We start from the raw sequence: 13266 nt of genomic DNA, 5'->3' as shown, positions 1-13266 counted from the left end.
GGCAAGACAGTACAGGAATTTGTAGATAATGCAAATAATGCGCTCCGAGGTCTAAACTCATTCGTGTCCGAGAGCTTACTTGCTGTGAATGCGAAAAAGACTAACTACATGATATTCAAAAGAACTGGAACACACGGAGAGTTGCCGCAGCCAATCATATTTAATGCAGTGAAAATTGACCGAATAGAAGAAACACGTTATTTGGGATTTGTTATTGATTGTAATTTGTCTTGGAAAAAGCATAGTGATATTGTGTCTTATTGAAATATTACAGTGAAATATTGAACAAGTGAAATTAAATTGTCATAAGTACTGCTCCGAGTCTTTAAACTTTACCACATAAATGAAACCCTTCTTACTTTCCGCACTATATTTTCCAAAACTTTAAAAATACAAACCCTTATTTCGCAAATTCATGTTTCACAAGACCTGTTTTGATCTTAAAGTTCATGATGGGAAATTGTAAAAACGTTGAACATTTTTATTTAAAGTGGTGTGAATTCAATTGAAAATGGGGTAAATTGATGGGGTGATCTAGGTGGGGCCTAGAACCCGTGTTCATATTGTGAAAAGTATAAAAATGAGACCAAACCTTGATTGACCTGTTTTTTGATTTTGAATGTCGGGATGGAAAATGTGCACAAGGTTTAATATTTGATGTTAAAATGATGTAAAATGGACTGAAAACGATGTAAATTGATGAGGTGATCTAGGTGGTCCAGAATCGGCAATTACTATACTACTCTTGAGGAGAGTTCTTTCCCCTTTTGCTTATTCTTTTACCTTCCCAATCCTTTCTCTACTGTCCATACAGCTAAGCTAGCAGCTATTTCTATACAAAGAGGCTAGGGGGAGGAAAGTGTTATTAGACGAGCTAAGAATTTATAGTTCTTTCCAGTTTAGGGAAATTCAGTCAAGGGTTTTCCCTGTTGAAGTTTACCTAAGGACCAGTGAGTTCTGCCGGAGAAATGCATTCTCAAAAGCTAGAATTCGCCTTTCTTGTGCGTTATTCAGATGCCAGGTTTCAGAAGCGTATAACCGGTCGGGGATGACGTTGATATTGAGTAGACGAAGTTTGAGTCGGAGGGAGAAACTCTGCAACCTCAATACCGGTTTCAGTCTATTGAATGTACCGGAGGCCTGCCCGATGCGGCATGATATATCTTTTTCAGTAGAACCCGTATTTATCACTGTGCTCCCAAAGTATTTAAAACCTAGAACCTGCTCAATGTGCTGGTTATCGAATGTGAAGATCAAATCGGTACATGAACATCCTGGTCTAAAGCCATGTTGCTCTTCTCTCAAGTACTTGTCAAGTGGACTCTGTATTCTTTGGAGGATTACTAGTGCAAGAAGTTGATCAGGTGTGGATGACAGACTAATGCCTCTCCAATTCCCAGGAAGTGTTTTATCACCTTTCTGAAGAGTTTTATGAGTGTGCTGCGCTTCCAATCTGTTGGTACTTTTTGTGTCATCCAAATTTTTCGGAATAAGGACACCCATATAGACATGCATGAACTGATTGATGTCTTTATCAACTCCGCCGTGATACGGTCTTCGCCTGGTGCCTTGCCGTTTTTCAATTTCTTTGCGACTGTCAGTAAATCACCACGAGTGGGGGGTTCTGTACTGATGTCAAGCTTGAGGAAAGATATAGAGGGTACGTCTAAAAGTTTATCAAGTGGGTGTAAAAGCTTTTCATAATATTTGGCCCATGTCTCATCAGTAGCCGATCGCTCGGTGACGAGAACGCCATCAGAAATTCTTATAGGTTCATTTTGAATCGGTTTATTGCCTATTATTTCATTCGTTAGTTTGTAAGGGATCGAGTCCCCTCTCTTTGCTTCATCTCTAGCTTGTATTACTTTTTGCTCAATGTAGTTTCTCTTATCTAACCATGCACTTTTCTTGATTTCTTTGTCGATCCTCCTATAATTGCTTTGCTTTAGTGTTTTTACGCTTGGTACATGGGCATCCAGGAGTTGGCTTTATGTCTTTTTCCTTTCAGCGATCAGTTCCCACGTCTAGAAGAGCCATTCATCATTCAGTTTTGGGCGGTACCCAATTGTTGATTCAGCCACTTCTTTATAGCATGACTTCATATTTTCCCATATTGTCTCACAGTCTGCATCTTCAGGCAAAACAAGGGTGTCAAACATATTGGATAATTGGATATTAAATTACGTATTCAGTTCTTTGTCTTTTAGCTTTGCTGATGCGAAAAGTGGTTTTGCAGGTAGTGAGCACCTTCCTGTGTGCTTTTTTAGTTTCAAAAGAATTGTGGCTTATATTAAATCGTAATCAGATCCTACATCTGCTCCTCTATAAGCTCTGACATTCTGCATACTTAAGCGCCATTTCCTATTAATGAGACAATGATCAGTTTGGTTTCTTATTCAACCATCAGGTGAAATCCAGGAGTATTTATGTATGTATTTAGTACTTAGTATTATACATTTAATTTACTCTCGCATTCTATTTGAAATACGTGGACTGATTAAAGAACACTTGTAATAGCAGTACTATTATACTTGTAATAACATTTACCTTATTTAATAATTTGGACTAAGGATTATAATCCCACAGACCCGAATCTTAATTACTTATCCAAGCGTACTCTATTAGAGATATTCAGTAGTCCTAAGCTTTACAATAAACCTTTTTTCTTGGTGATGACGTTTGGGCAGTAGAGACAACCTCCTTGGAACTGCAGGCACACATCAAACTGCACCAATCAAATCAGAAGAAAACCTGGGGAAGGTTTATTTAATAACACAGAATACAACATTTTCTTCTTCTTTTTTATTCTTATCAAATTTAACAATAAAATCAAGTTGTCGCCGAAATTTTGAGTACCGATCCGAACTAATTGCTTCCGTTAAGAGCGTTACCAATTGATTGATTTTTTCTTATGATATTTGGGTAAAGAAATTTATAGATAGAAACCAATACGTTAAAAAAGGGCGTTTAGGAAGAGGGGTTAATCAAAGTCTGCTGAAGACAACAAACAGGCGGGTTTTCTTGCCTTGGAAAGAGAGCAATCTGATAACAGTTGGTAGCGGTACTCAAGTTCGTTACACCTTCCGTTTAAGTGGGGGAGGATAGATAAATTTATAATTTTTGACCAAATTAAGTCGGAACTAGACCCTTAAGGTCTAAACCGGCGGTGCTGATCTCCGTTTCATGGCCCTTTAGCCAGAAAGTGGAATAGGGGCTGGGAGCCAACCATCCTGTGCTTTCGCACAACCTTCTTTCTCAGTACTTGGAACAAAGGGCAGTCACTTCAAACTTTATGGCTAGGTAATTTATGGCGGTCAATGTAAAGGGAGCTTATTTTCAAGTGAAGCTAACTGAAAAGAACGGGTTTATATCTAACTTATTAGACCGAGAATGGTTTCAAATTGAGTTGCTGAACCTATATTAAAATAAGGCATTCTTACAGGTTGCAAGCAGTCGCAGTTGCAATGATTACAGTCACTTTTACCTTAAAAGAGCATTGAAGAAATCTTTTTGTGTTTCATAGGCAAATTTCGCAGTTGATCAGACAACGAAAAGGGGAAAACCGGGGAAAATTATAGAGGTAGACATGGAAGGAAATATTAAAACAACAGTTAAATAGATTTGGAAAATATTGCTGTTTATTTCCAACAATAGTAACAATTTGTTTTGTCACAACAATTACTGCTGATTAACGATTGCAGATAAGCGAATCTGTTCTTTGCAATCGTTGATTAATGTTGTTGACCAGCAATTTGTTCGCAAAAGAGCTGAAACCAGTAGATCAGGACCTACTACTTTCCAAAAGTTTTCCAAAAAACAGGTTATGCATCATTTCGTTTCGAACTCAGCAAAATATATTAAGCAAAACTCCAAAAACATTTCAGAGTAGGCTATATATATCTTAATTTAAGAAGTGTGGTAAACTAATTGAAATTTAATATTCGACAAAACTGTAACGCATTTTTTGTAACTCAGTTCAAATTGTACCTTTTGAATTTCATCCATCTCCAAACTCGACTTATACAATTGATTACAATTTATATGAGATTGGAGCTAGCCCAGAATTGGACGAATGAGGACTTGAATGTGTTCAACAAATTTCCTCTCAACACTCAATGTCTTGGAATTTTATTAAATTTCGAACTTAAATAATGGAAATATTTTAGAAGAAAAGTAAAAAGCTACAATAAAACAACACACAATAAGTCAAATTAAAGACAATAAAGTCGAATAATCGAAGCACAAAGGAGTTGTTCAAAAGGAGCACAAGATGAGTTGTTCGCAAGCTTTCCCCAATTAATATAATATGGCCTAACCCAAAAGCATTTTTTCTCAAAAGTGAAACAAATAAGGGCTAACATGAATCACAAAAAAGAACAAAAACGTCTATGTTTATCTCGGACTTCTGACAAAGCCAAACAGAAAAACTAAAATTGCCTTTTCCTTTATTTTACGAAAATCCCTAGTAAATAGCACACTACTGTATAAATAATGACTAAGTTATCTACACTGCCATTTCTTTCAACTTTAAGAGTTAGGTCTTAAAAAGGACAGTTGAACTTTTAATTTACACTCAAATTAGCACACAAGTTTCTAAGATAGTCCTGTCAATTTTAAGTGCCCGGGAAGTACTTTGGCACTTTTGGGCCATTTTTCGAGCTGCATTTCGAGGGAAATCACTACATTTTATTTCGTTTCAAAACGTTGGCCCAAAGTTTTGGGCCGATCGAAAAAATTTGATATTTTTTTAGCCCTATTTGTTAGAGTAGGGACAAACTTAAGCGGACCAATGGTTTGAATGATTTTTTGTACTTGAGTCGCTTAGCCCAAGGACTTACGGCTGCAAGTTTCGAATTGATTAAGGAAAAAAGTCTTTGAGGACCCTAGTCTCATCCCCTTGCCACAGCATACGGTTGATGAATCTTTTAGACCAGGAAAATAATTCCCGAAACTTTCACACCATTGGAATTTCAACACGAAACCTGCACCCCTTTTTCTCCACTATGATAAATGTCTGCAAAGAATTGAAGTTTGCATAATTTAAAATCTATATCCTAGGGTCTCTGAAGGTTATAGTATCCCTGGATGCATATTTATTCATATTTTCTACCATTCTGAACAAAACAAAAACCTTAGAATGTTGATTAGATGTCTTAAGGGACTATAGAAACCAAATGTCAATCACTTTTGAATTTAGAAAAGGGGACTAAGACTTTCTGTTTTTGAATTACCTTTCCTTTGTCTCTCGCCTATCCGTAAATTGGCCTAGAATTGAAGATTGTTGGTAGATATTGCAAACGAGAACTTCATAGGAAGGCTTATGTATAGACTTTATAATTGCAGCAGACATTAACTATCGAAAAGAAGTCAAACATACCTTTTGCCCAAAAATTAAACCAAAGCTCAAATTTGATAAAGTATCGCATTTCTTAAGCTTCTCTGAATCAATTTTCACCCGACAATGCTGTTGCGATACAGGTATCTTTGTCGGCCCCGTATCTCAGTTGTGTGTCCTCTTCTGACTACTTTATCTTCGTTGCAATTTTAATATGAAATAAACTCCCGAAACATATTGAATTATTACTTAGTTCGTGGCGACGAAGTGAGTGTAAGGAGCGATGCGGATCAATAGTAACCAAAATTCTAAAAACGAAATTTTTATATTAAGAGGCAATCAACAGCATCAAACTATTATGCTAATTCCAAATACGTAGAAGTCATTAAGTTTAGTGATAGGCTACTCATCAAAAGCTATGAGCTTGATAAAATTTGCCCGATTTTTAAAACAGGAGAGAATCGCACCCTAAAAGTCATTGAATCTTATTGAAAATCAAACCATCAGATACAGCTTATCCGAATACCCTATTGTAGAAGTTTTAAGCTCCCATCTGTAAAAATATGGAATTTCGAATTTTTGCCCGAAAGAAGATCGAGGATGCATTTTTATTGGTGTTTTTATTTTTCCAAGGGATGATCACTTCGAAACAATAGTTCTAGAATATCGGGAAGCGGCTCATTTGAACGGAAATTAAAATTCTAGCGCCCTAATCGAATAACCAAGAAGATTGAAGGAAAACTAGCCCCCTCTCCCCCCCCAAAAAAAAAATCGTCTGATCAAAAACTGAGATAGTCATTTTGTTCAGCATAGTTTAAAAATCACAAAACAATGTCTTTGGAGATAAAAATACACCCCCCCCCAAGCCCCAGGGGACAGGTCTTTAAAATATAAAATTTGCCCGTTGTTTACACCTAATATTTGTTATTGCGAAGCACACATAAATTTATTGGGGGGGGGTGTCCTTTAGGTGATTTTCCACGGGGATAATTTTCTGGGTGGAGGGAAATTAAAAGGGATAAAGTCTCCTGGGAAAATTTTATAGTATGGAGGGGGGTTCGCAACAATTCCTATACGGAATCCTATTATTTGTCATACCTTCTATTTGCCTACTCAGTTTTGCATTCACAGATGTTCCGGGGAATTTATCAGCGTATTCAGATTTCCGAAAGATAATTTTAACAGAAGGAGGGATTTCCAGAGTAATCAGAAAAACAATTAGAATTTAAAATCCATTTTAAATAAAAGAATGGTAAGGAGAATATTTCTGCTTGGATTTTTCGGATAAATTTTACGAAGGGGAGGAAGACATTGTCCGGAAGAAATTTTAAGGGTGAAGGGGGTGTATTTTACATGGGACGAACTTTCCACGTTGGTGTTTCCCGAGAGGAGATACAATTTTTCATAGAGAGAATCAGATATACCTGCATTATTTGAAAAAGATCAAAAATAAAATTAAAAAAACAAGTTTTCTCAACTGAAAGTAAGAAGGAATATTAAAGCATAAAACGAATTTAAGCTATTCCTTACATGAAAGGCTTGCCTCCCTTTTTAATACATTGCTCTTTACGCTAAAATTTATCTGTTTTTCCCAATTTTGAAGAACGACCCCAGAAACATAGTTTCTCATAGTTTTGATCGAATGATTTTGAGAAAAAAAGGAACAGTGGAGGAAGCCTAGTTGCCCTGCGATTTTTGGTTACTTAAAAAGGCAACTAGAACTTTTAATTTTATACGAATGTTTTTATTAGTAAAAAATAAACGTAACTTATAAATTAGCTTACGTAACGAACTTTGTAATCTCATGTTTTTATTACATATACGAGGGGTTCACCCCCTCGTCAGTACTTTGCTCTTTACACTAAAGATTAAATTTTTTCCCAATTCATTAAGAATAAACCCTGAATCACATAAGCCGTAGAATAAATAGTTGAAATCACTAAAAATACTTTAGTGCAAAGAGCGAGGTATTAGGAGAAGGTGAGCCCCTCATATGCGTAATAATTTTTGTTCGTTTTAAGTTTTAATGCTGCTCCTTACTTCCAGTTGAAAAAACTTTTCGTATTTATTTTTTTATTGTTTTTTTTTAAATACTGCTAGAAAATCCCGCGCTCCCTTCATGGAAATTTTCTTCCCCCATGACGAAATCCTCGATGGAAATTTCCCCCAACATATCCCCCTCTTGTCAACCCCTCCCCCAACCAAAAAATCCCCCTGAAAACGTCTGTACACTTCCCAATAAGCATTACTATATGTAAGCACTGGTCAAAGTTTGTAACTTGTAGCCCCTCCCACGGGGACTGTGGGGGAGTAAGTCGTCCCCAAAGACATAGTTATAAGGTTTTTCGACTACGCTGAATAAAATGGCTATCTCAGAATTTTGATCCGTTGACTTTGGGAAAATGATTAGCGTGGGAGGGGGCCTAGGTGCCCTCCGATTTTTTTGGTCGCTTAAAAAGGGCACTAGAACTTTTCACTTCCGTTAGAATGAGCCCTCTCGCTAGATTCTAGGACCACTGGGCCGATACGATCACCCCTGGGGAAAAAAACAAACAAACAAATAAACACGCATCCGTTATCTGCCTCCTGGCAAAAAAAACAAAATTCCACATTTTTCGAGATAAGAGCTTGAAACTTCTACTATAGGGTTCTCTGATACGCTGAATCTGATGGTGTGATTTTCGTTAAGATTTTATGATTTTTAGGGGGCGTTTTCCCCTATTTTCTAAAATAAGGCAAAGTTTCTCAGGCTCGTAACTTTTGATGGGTAAGACTAAGCTTGATGAAACTTACATATTTAAAATCAGCATTAAATGTGATGCTTTTGATGCAGCTATTGGTATCAAAATTCCATTTTTTAGAGTTTTGGTTACTATTGAGCCGGGTCGCTCCTTACTACAGTTCATTACCACGAACTGTTTGATTTACCCCGGACTATTACCCTTAACACCTTCACGTGTAAAATTGAGCCAGTACAGAGAAAGCAAGACTTTCTCTGTACTGAGAAAGTTTTTAAAGAGAGTCATTTTTGAAGAACTGGGATAAAATTTGAATTTTAGTGTAAAGTGCGAGGCTGAGTTGGGGGCAAACCCCCTCGTACACGTAAAAATTTTTGTTCGTTTGTTTGAATGTTGCTCCTTACTTTTAGTTGAAAAAACTTTTTTTTAATTTAATTTCTGATTTTTTTTTAATAATGCCAGTAAATTCACTGAAATATCCTCTGACAATTTATTAATTTAAAAATTTACCCCGGACTATTACCCTTAACACCTCCACGTGTAAAATTGAGCCAGTACAGAAAAAGCAAGACTTAACGAAATTTCGTAGAGGAATTCTGGCAAATTCCCCCAGAATACAATTGCCCCTGAAAAGCTAACCCCGTATAATTCTCCCCGTACAAAGTCTCCCCAGCAAAAAATTCGTCCTCCCCTCCCCACCCAAGAAATGTATACATACTTTCCAATAACCAATACTATACGTAGACAATGGGCAAACTTTATAACTTAAAGACCTTTCCCCAAGGATGGCAGGTCAGGTGGTTAGGCGGGGGATCATGTTATCTCCAATAACATAGTTATTAGGCCTTTTAACTATGATGAACATAATAGCAATCCTAGAATTTTGATACGACCATTTTGGGGAAAATTTTGGGCATTTAAAAAGGGAACTAGAAATTTTAGTTTCGTTTAAATGTGTCCTCTCCCCCATGATCTAGGCCCACAGGGTTGATACGGTCACCCCTGGAAAAAAATAACGAATAATCACGAAATAACGAAAAAAATCACGAATAATAAGCATTCGTGATCTTTCTTCTGGCAAAAAAGTACACAATTTCACATTTTTTCAGATAGGAGTTTGAAACCCCTACAGTAGGGTTCTCTAATACGCTGAATCTAATGTTATGATGTTCATTAAGATTCTATAAGTTTTAGGAGGTGTTTCCTCCTTTTTGTGAAAATGTGACAAATTTTTCGGGCTCGTAGCCTTTGATGAGTAAAACTATGACTTAATAAAACTTATATATTTAAAATCAAGATAAAAATCCAATTCTTTTGATATATCTATTGGTATCAATATTAAGTTTTTTAAAGTTTAGGTTACTATTGAGCAGTGTCGCTATTTACTTACAGTCAGTAACCACGAGCTGTTTGATGCGGCCAGAGAAACATACTGTTGCTCTGGAACATACTGCTACATGATGGAGTACCTGATATAGGCTAATGATATACCTGATTGGAGACATGTCAAATTCCGTTAGCCTTTAAAGTTCAAAAGGTGGGAGGAGGTGAGAGAATGGGTTCTGCAATTATAATTACAGAACTCTGTTCGGCAGACCTCCCAGGAAAAAAATGTGAACAGCGTTTTTCATAACGATTTTGTCGAAAATGTTGGATTGAACTCGGGAAATCTTTTCCTTAAAATGTTTACTCAAGTCTGAATCATACGGAATATCAACCCCTAATATTTTTACCCTTCAAAGCATGCTTCAACCGATAGTACCAATGACATTCCTAGTTTCCCTAATAGTATTCACCCGTTTTAATAAAAATAAGGTATGTTCTTGGATTAAAGTGTATCCTTTAGTCAACTACCACAAGAAAGCAAGTTATGTAGTAAAACGAATATTAAATATTAAATAATTGAAAACACATTCAAATAAGCTTGTCAAAGAAAGAAAACATTCACCTGTCAAAAATTTTCCTGTAGACATAAAATTATATACAACAGGAGGCTTTTCTCTAGCACAAATCCTTGATAAATTTCAACATAAACATTTTAAAGAACATATAACGATCTCACACACTGGCATGCTCAAAGGCTTTTCCATCAGTGTGACTTTTTAGATGAGAGGACAAGCCAGATCTTGAAGCAAAAAGTTTTCCACATTTCTCACATTCGAAGGATTTTTCCCCACTATGAGTTCTCTGATGATCAGATAGATGATTTTTTCTCCGGAATTTTTTTCCACATATGCTACATTCGAAAGGTTTTTCTCCTGTATGAGTTTTTTCATGATCAGACAGGAGGAATTTCCTGTGGAATGTTTTCCCACATGTACCACATTCGAAAGGTTTTTCTCCCGTGTGAAATCTTTGATGAAGCGTTAAACATGAATTTGAAATAAAACATTTTTTACAAATATCGCATTCGAAAGGTTTTTCTCCAGTATGAGTTCTTTGATGAAGAGTCAAACGTGAATTTGAAATAAAACATTTGTTACATACATCACACATGAAAGGTTTGTCTCCAATATGATATCTTTGATGATTAGATAAACCAGAAGTTGAAGAAAAACATTTCTTACATGCATCACACTCGAAAGGTTTTTCTCCAGTATGAATTCTTTGATGTATAGATAGGTTGATTTTTTGGCGGAATGGTTTCTCACATATATCACAGACAAAAGGTTTTTCACTAGTATGAGTATTTTGATGACGAGATAAATTGGCCCTTGACGTAAGACGTTTTTTACATATATCACATTCGAAAGCTTTTTCTCCAGTATGAGTTTTTTGATGAATAAATAGGTTGGATTTTTGGCGGAATGTTTTCTCACAAATATCACATTTGAATGGTTTTTCTCCAGTATGAGTTCTTTGATGATTCGATAGTCCAAGCTTTCTGTGGAATCTTTTCTCACAGATATTACATTCGAACGGTTTTTTCCCTGCATGAGATCTTTGACGGGATAAATTGGTACCTGAAGTGAAAGGTTTCTTACAAACACCACGCTCAATAGGTATTTTCCCGGCATGGATATTTTGATGATCAGATAGGTGGTCTTTATTGGAGAAAATTTCCTCAAAATTAAAACATTCGATAGGTTTTCCTCCTGTATGAAAAACCTCCTCTTTTGGCATATCGTTTTCTGTGAATAAATATATGTGACTTGGCATAGTACAACCTGGCACGGTAGGTGATGCACAACCTTGCTTGCTGATATCATTGTCATACAACGTTGCAATTGGGAGATCTAAAATAATATGAAATAAACTTTTCAAAAAATCCCTAAGTCTTGAATTGTTTTCCAGAACAGATTGGCAAACAATAATTCTATTATGGTACAAAACTTAGCTTTTGACTTTTTTAACTTTACTTATATTATTTTATTATATTGTATATATATTTTATTATTTTATTTTTATATTTATATATTTATTATATTATATTTTTATTTTATTTTATTGTTTTATTTTATTATTATATTATTTTAACTTGACTTAAATTAACTTTAGTTAATATAAAATTAGTTTTAATGACTCTTAACCCCTTACTTAATTTACAAAAGCCAATGAAGGCTCTGAGAAAAGAAAATTTCTAATATAATAGTTTTATTTCTTTTATTCTTTCTTCATTCGGTAATTCAGAATTCTTGGTTGAAAACCAATTCACTTCAGCGTTAGTAAATAACTTGCTGTACAAAAATAACATCAACATTTTTCTAAAAAACAGAAATATCTATGCTGCACAAAATATCTGCACAAAATATCTTGCATATTATGAAAAAAATCTGCACAATAATATCTATGTGCTATAACGCAGTACCTTCAAATAGGTTAACTATATTTGTCTCTGTGAATTTTTGTATTTTTGTTATTAAATAAAACGGTTTAAATATTTTACCTGAAGAATTTGTCAAGGTAGTACAGGAAAATGAGTTCCAAAAAGAGGTCGACCCGAAAAAAATTGCAACAGAAATGATTTTTACACCATCTTGTAGAGAAAAAAACTGAACATTATATCCATTTTCGCATATTCTGAGTCGATGCAAAATAACCTTTTTTTTTCTTTTAATGCTATTTTTTTTCCGTTATTCGAATAAAAATCGCAACTTTCGTGGACATCGAATTTTCTTGAACTGAAGTTTGATTCTAACCCAAAATAACATGGCGAGACCGAAAACAAAGTCAGATTTAGCGTAAGAAGCACCATAAGAAAACTAACTGTATTTTTTCGACTTTTTTCGCCTAAAAAATACAATTTTCGTTGTGGCCCGATTTTCTTGAATGAAAGTGTGGTTCTAACGTAGAATCACGAGCTGAGACCGAAAATAGAATCAAATAGGTTGTTCACTGAACCATAAAAAAAATCGTAATCATTAATGAATGATCTACATTTTTTTAGAAAATAATTAGGGAAAGTGAATTAAAAACCGAACTGGTTTTCAGTGGTCAGTATCGTAAATCACACTTAAAACACTCTTCGTATACTATTTAGGGTCAACCCATAGTGTCTAATATTCACAGTCTATTAAATAGAATCAATCTTATAAAAAATACAAAATAGAGAATCAGATTCCGACTAGTTTCAAAACTTCTTCATTTGGAATGGATTAACGACTAGGGTTCTAGGTTCTCTTCATCATTGTTGCTGTCGATTTTTGGGGAGTTGGAACACATTGTTCCCTTGCAGGTTATCACTTCGAAAACTTCATTTTTGTTCAAAATCTTCAAATTTCTCCAAGGGTAATGTTGGGGCCCCCTTACCCCGATAGCAGGCACACAGATGGGCAAAAATGTATCTGAGCATAGGGACCAACAGATGATTTGAGGAAAGTGTACCCAATGCCAGCAAAGCGTATTTTTCAAGCCAAATTGTTTACACTTTGAAGATAAATTTTTCAAAAAAAAATTCCAAGGGTAGTATTTCTTCAACACAAGTACATGAGGAGAGGAAACAATTTAATTTCACAAAGATTAGTAAGCATACCTTAGCAAATACGTTGTTTTTGCAAAATTTCCAAATACTTCTAATTGAGCAGGATATTTGTACAATAGAACCAACAGCGCTTACAAAAGCGGGTACCTCAAATATTACAGCAATAAATACCGGAAGTATAAAAAGGAAATGTTGAATAATCGACTTTAAGCTAAAGGCTATCAGCTTGTATTTCCGATTATTATTTTCTGAACAATAAAATATCAAATTTC

The 13266-nt window shown here is 35.2% G+C and overlaps 1 protein-coding gene across 1 annotated transcript; it reads right to left on the bottom strand.

Annotated features, from left to right (window-relative positions):
* Positions 1 to 3616: 3616 nt before the first annotated feature.
* Positions 3617 to 11332, bottom strand: LOC136042763 (zinc finger protein OZF-like). Its single transcript, XM_065727722.1, has one exon. It carries the CDS (start codon positions 11230 to 11232, stop codon positions 10132 to 10134), a length of 1101 nt encoding a protein of 366 aa, XP_065583794.1. The 5' UTR covers positions 11233 to 11332; the 3' UTR covers positions 3617 to 10131.
* Positions 11333 to 13266: the final 1934 nt, after the last annotated feature.

Source organism: Artemia franciscana, unplaced genomic scaffold, assembly GCF_032884065.1.
Source record: "Artemia franciscana unplaced genomic scaffold, ASM3288406v1 Scaffold_1949, whole genome shotgun sequence".
In the NCBI taxonomy this organism is placed as follows: Eukaryota; Metazoa; Arthropoda; class Branchiopoda; order Anostraca; family Artemiidae; genus Artemia; species Artemia franciscana.
Note: the sequence above shows the minus strand (reverse complement) of the source record. Positions and strands in the feature narration are given on the sequence as shown.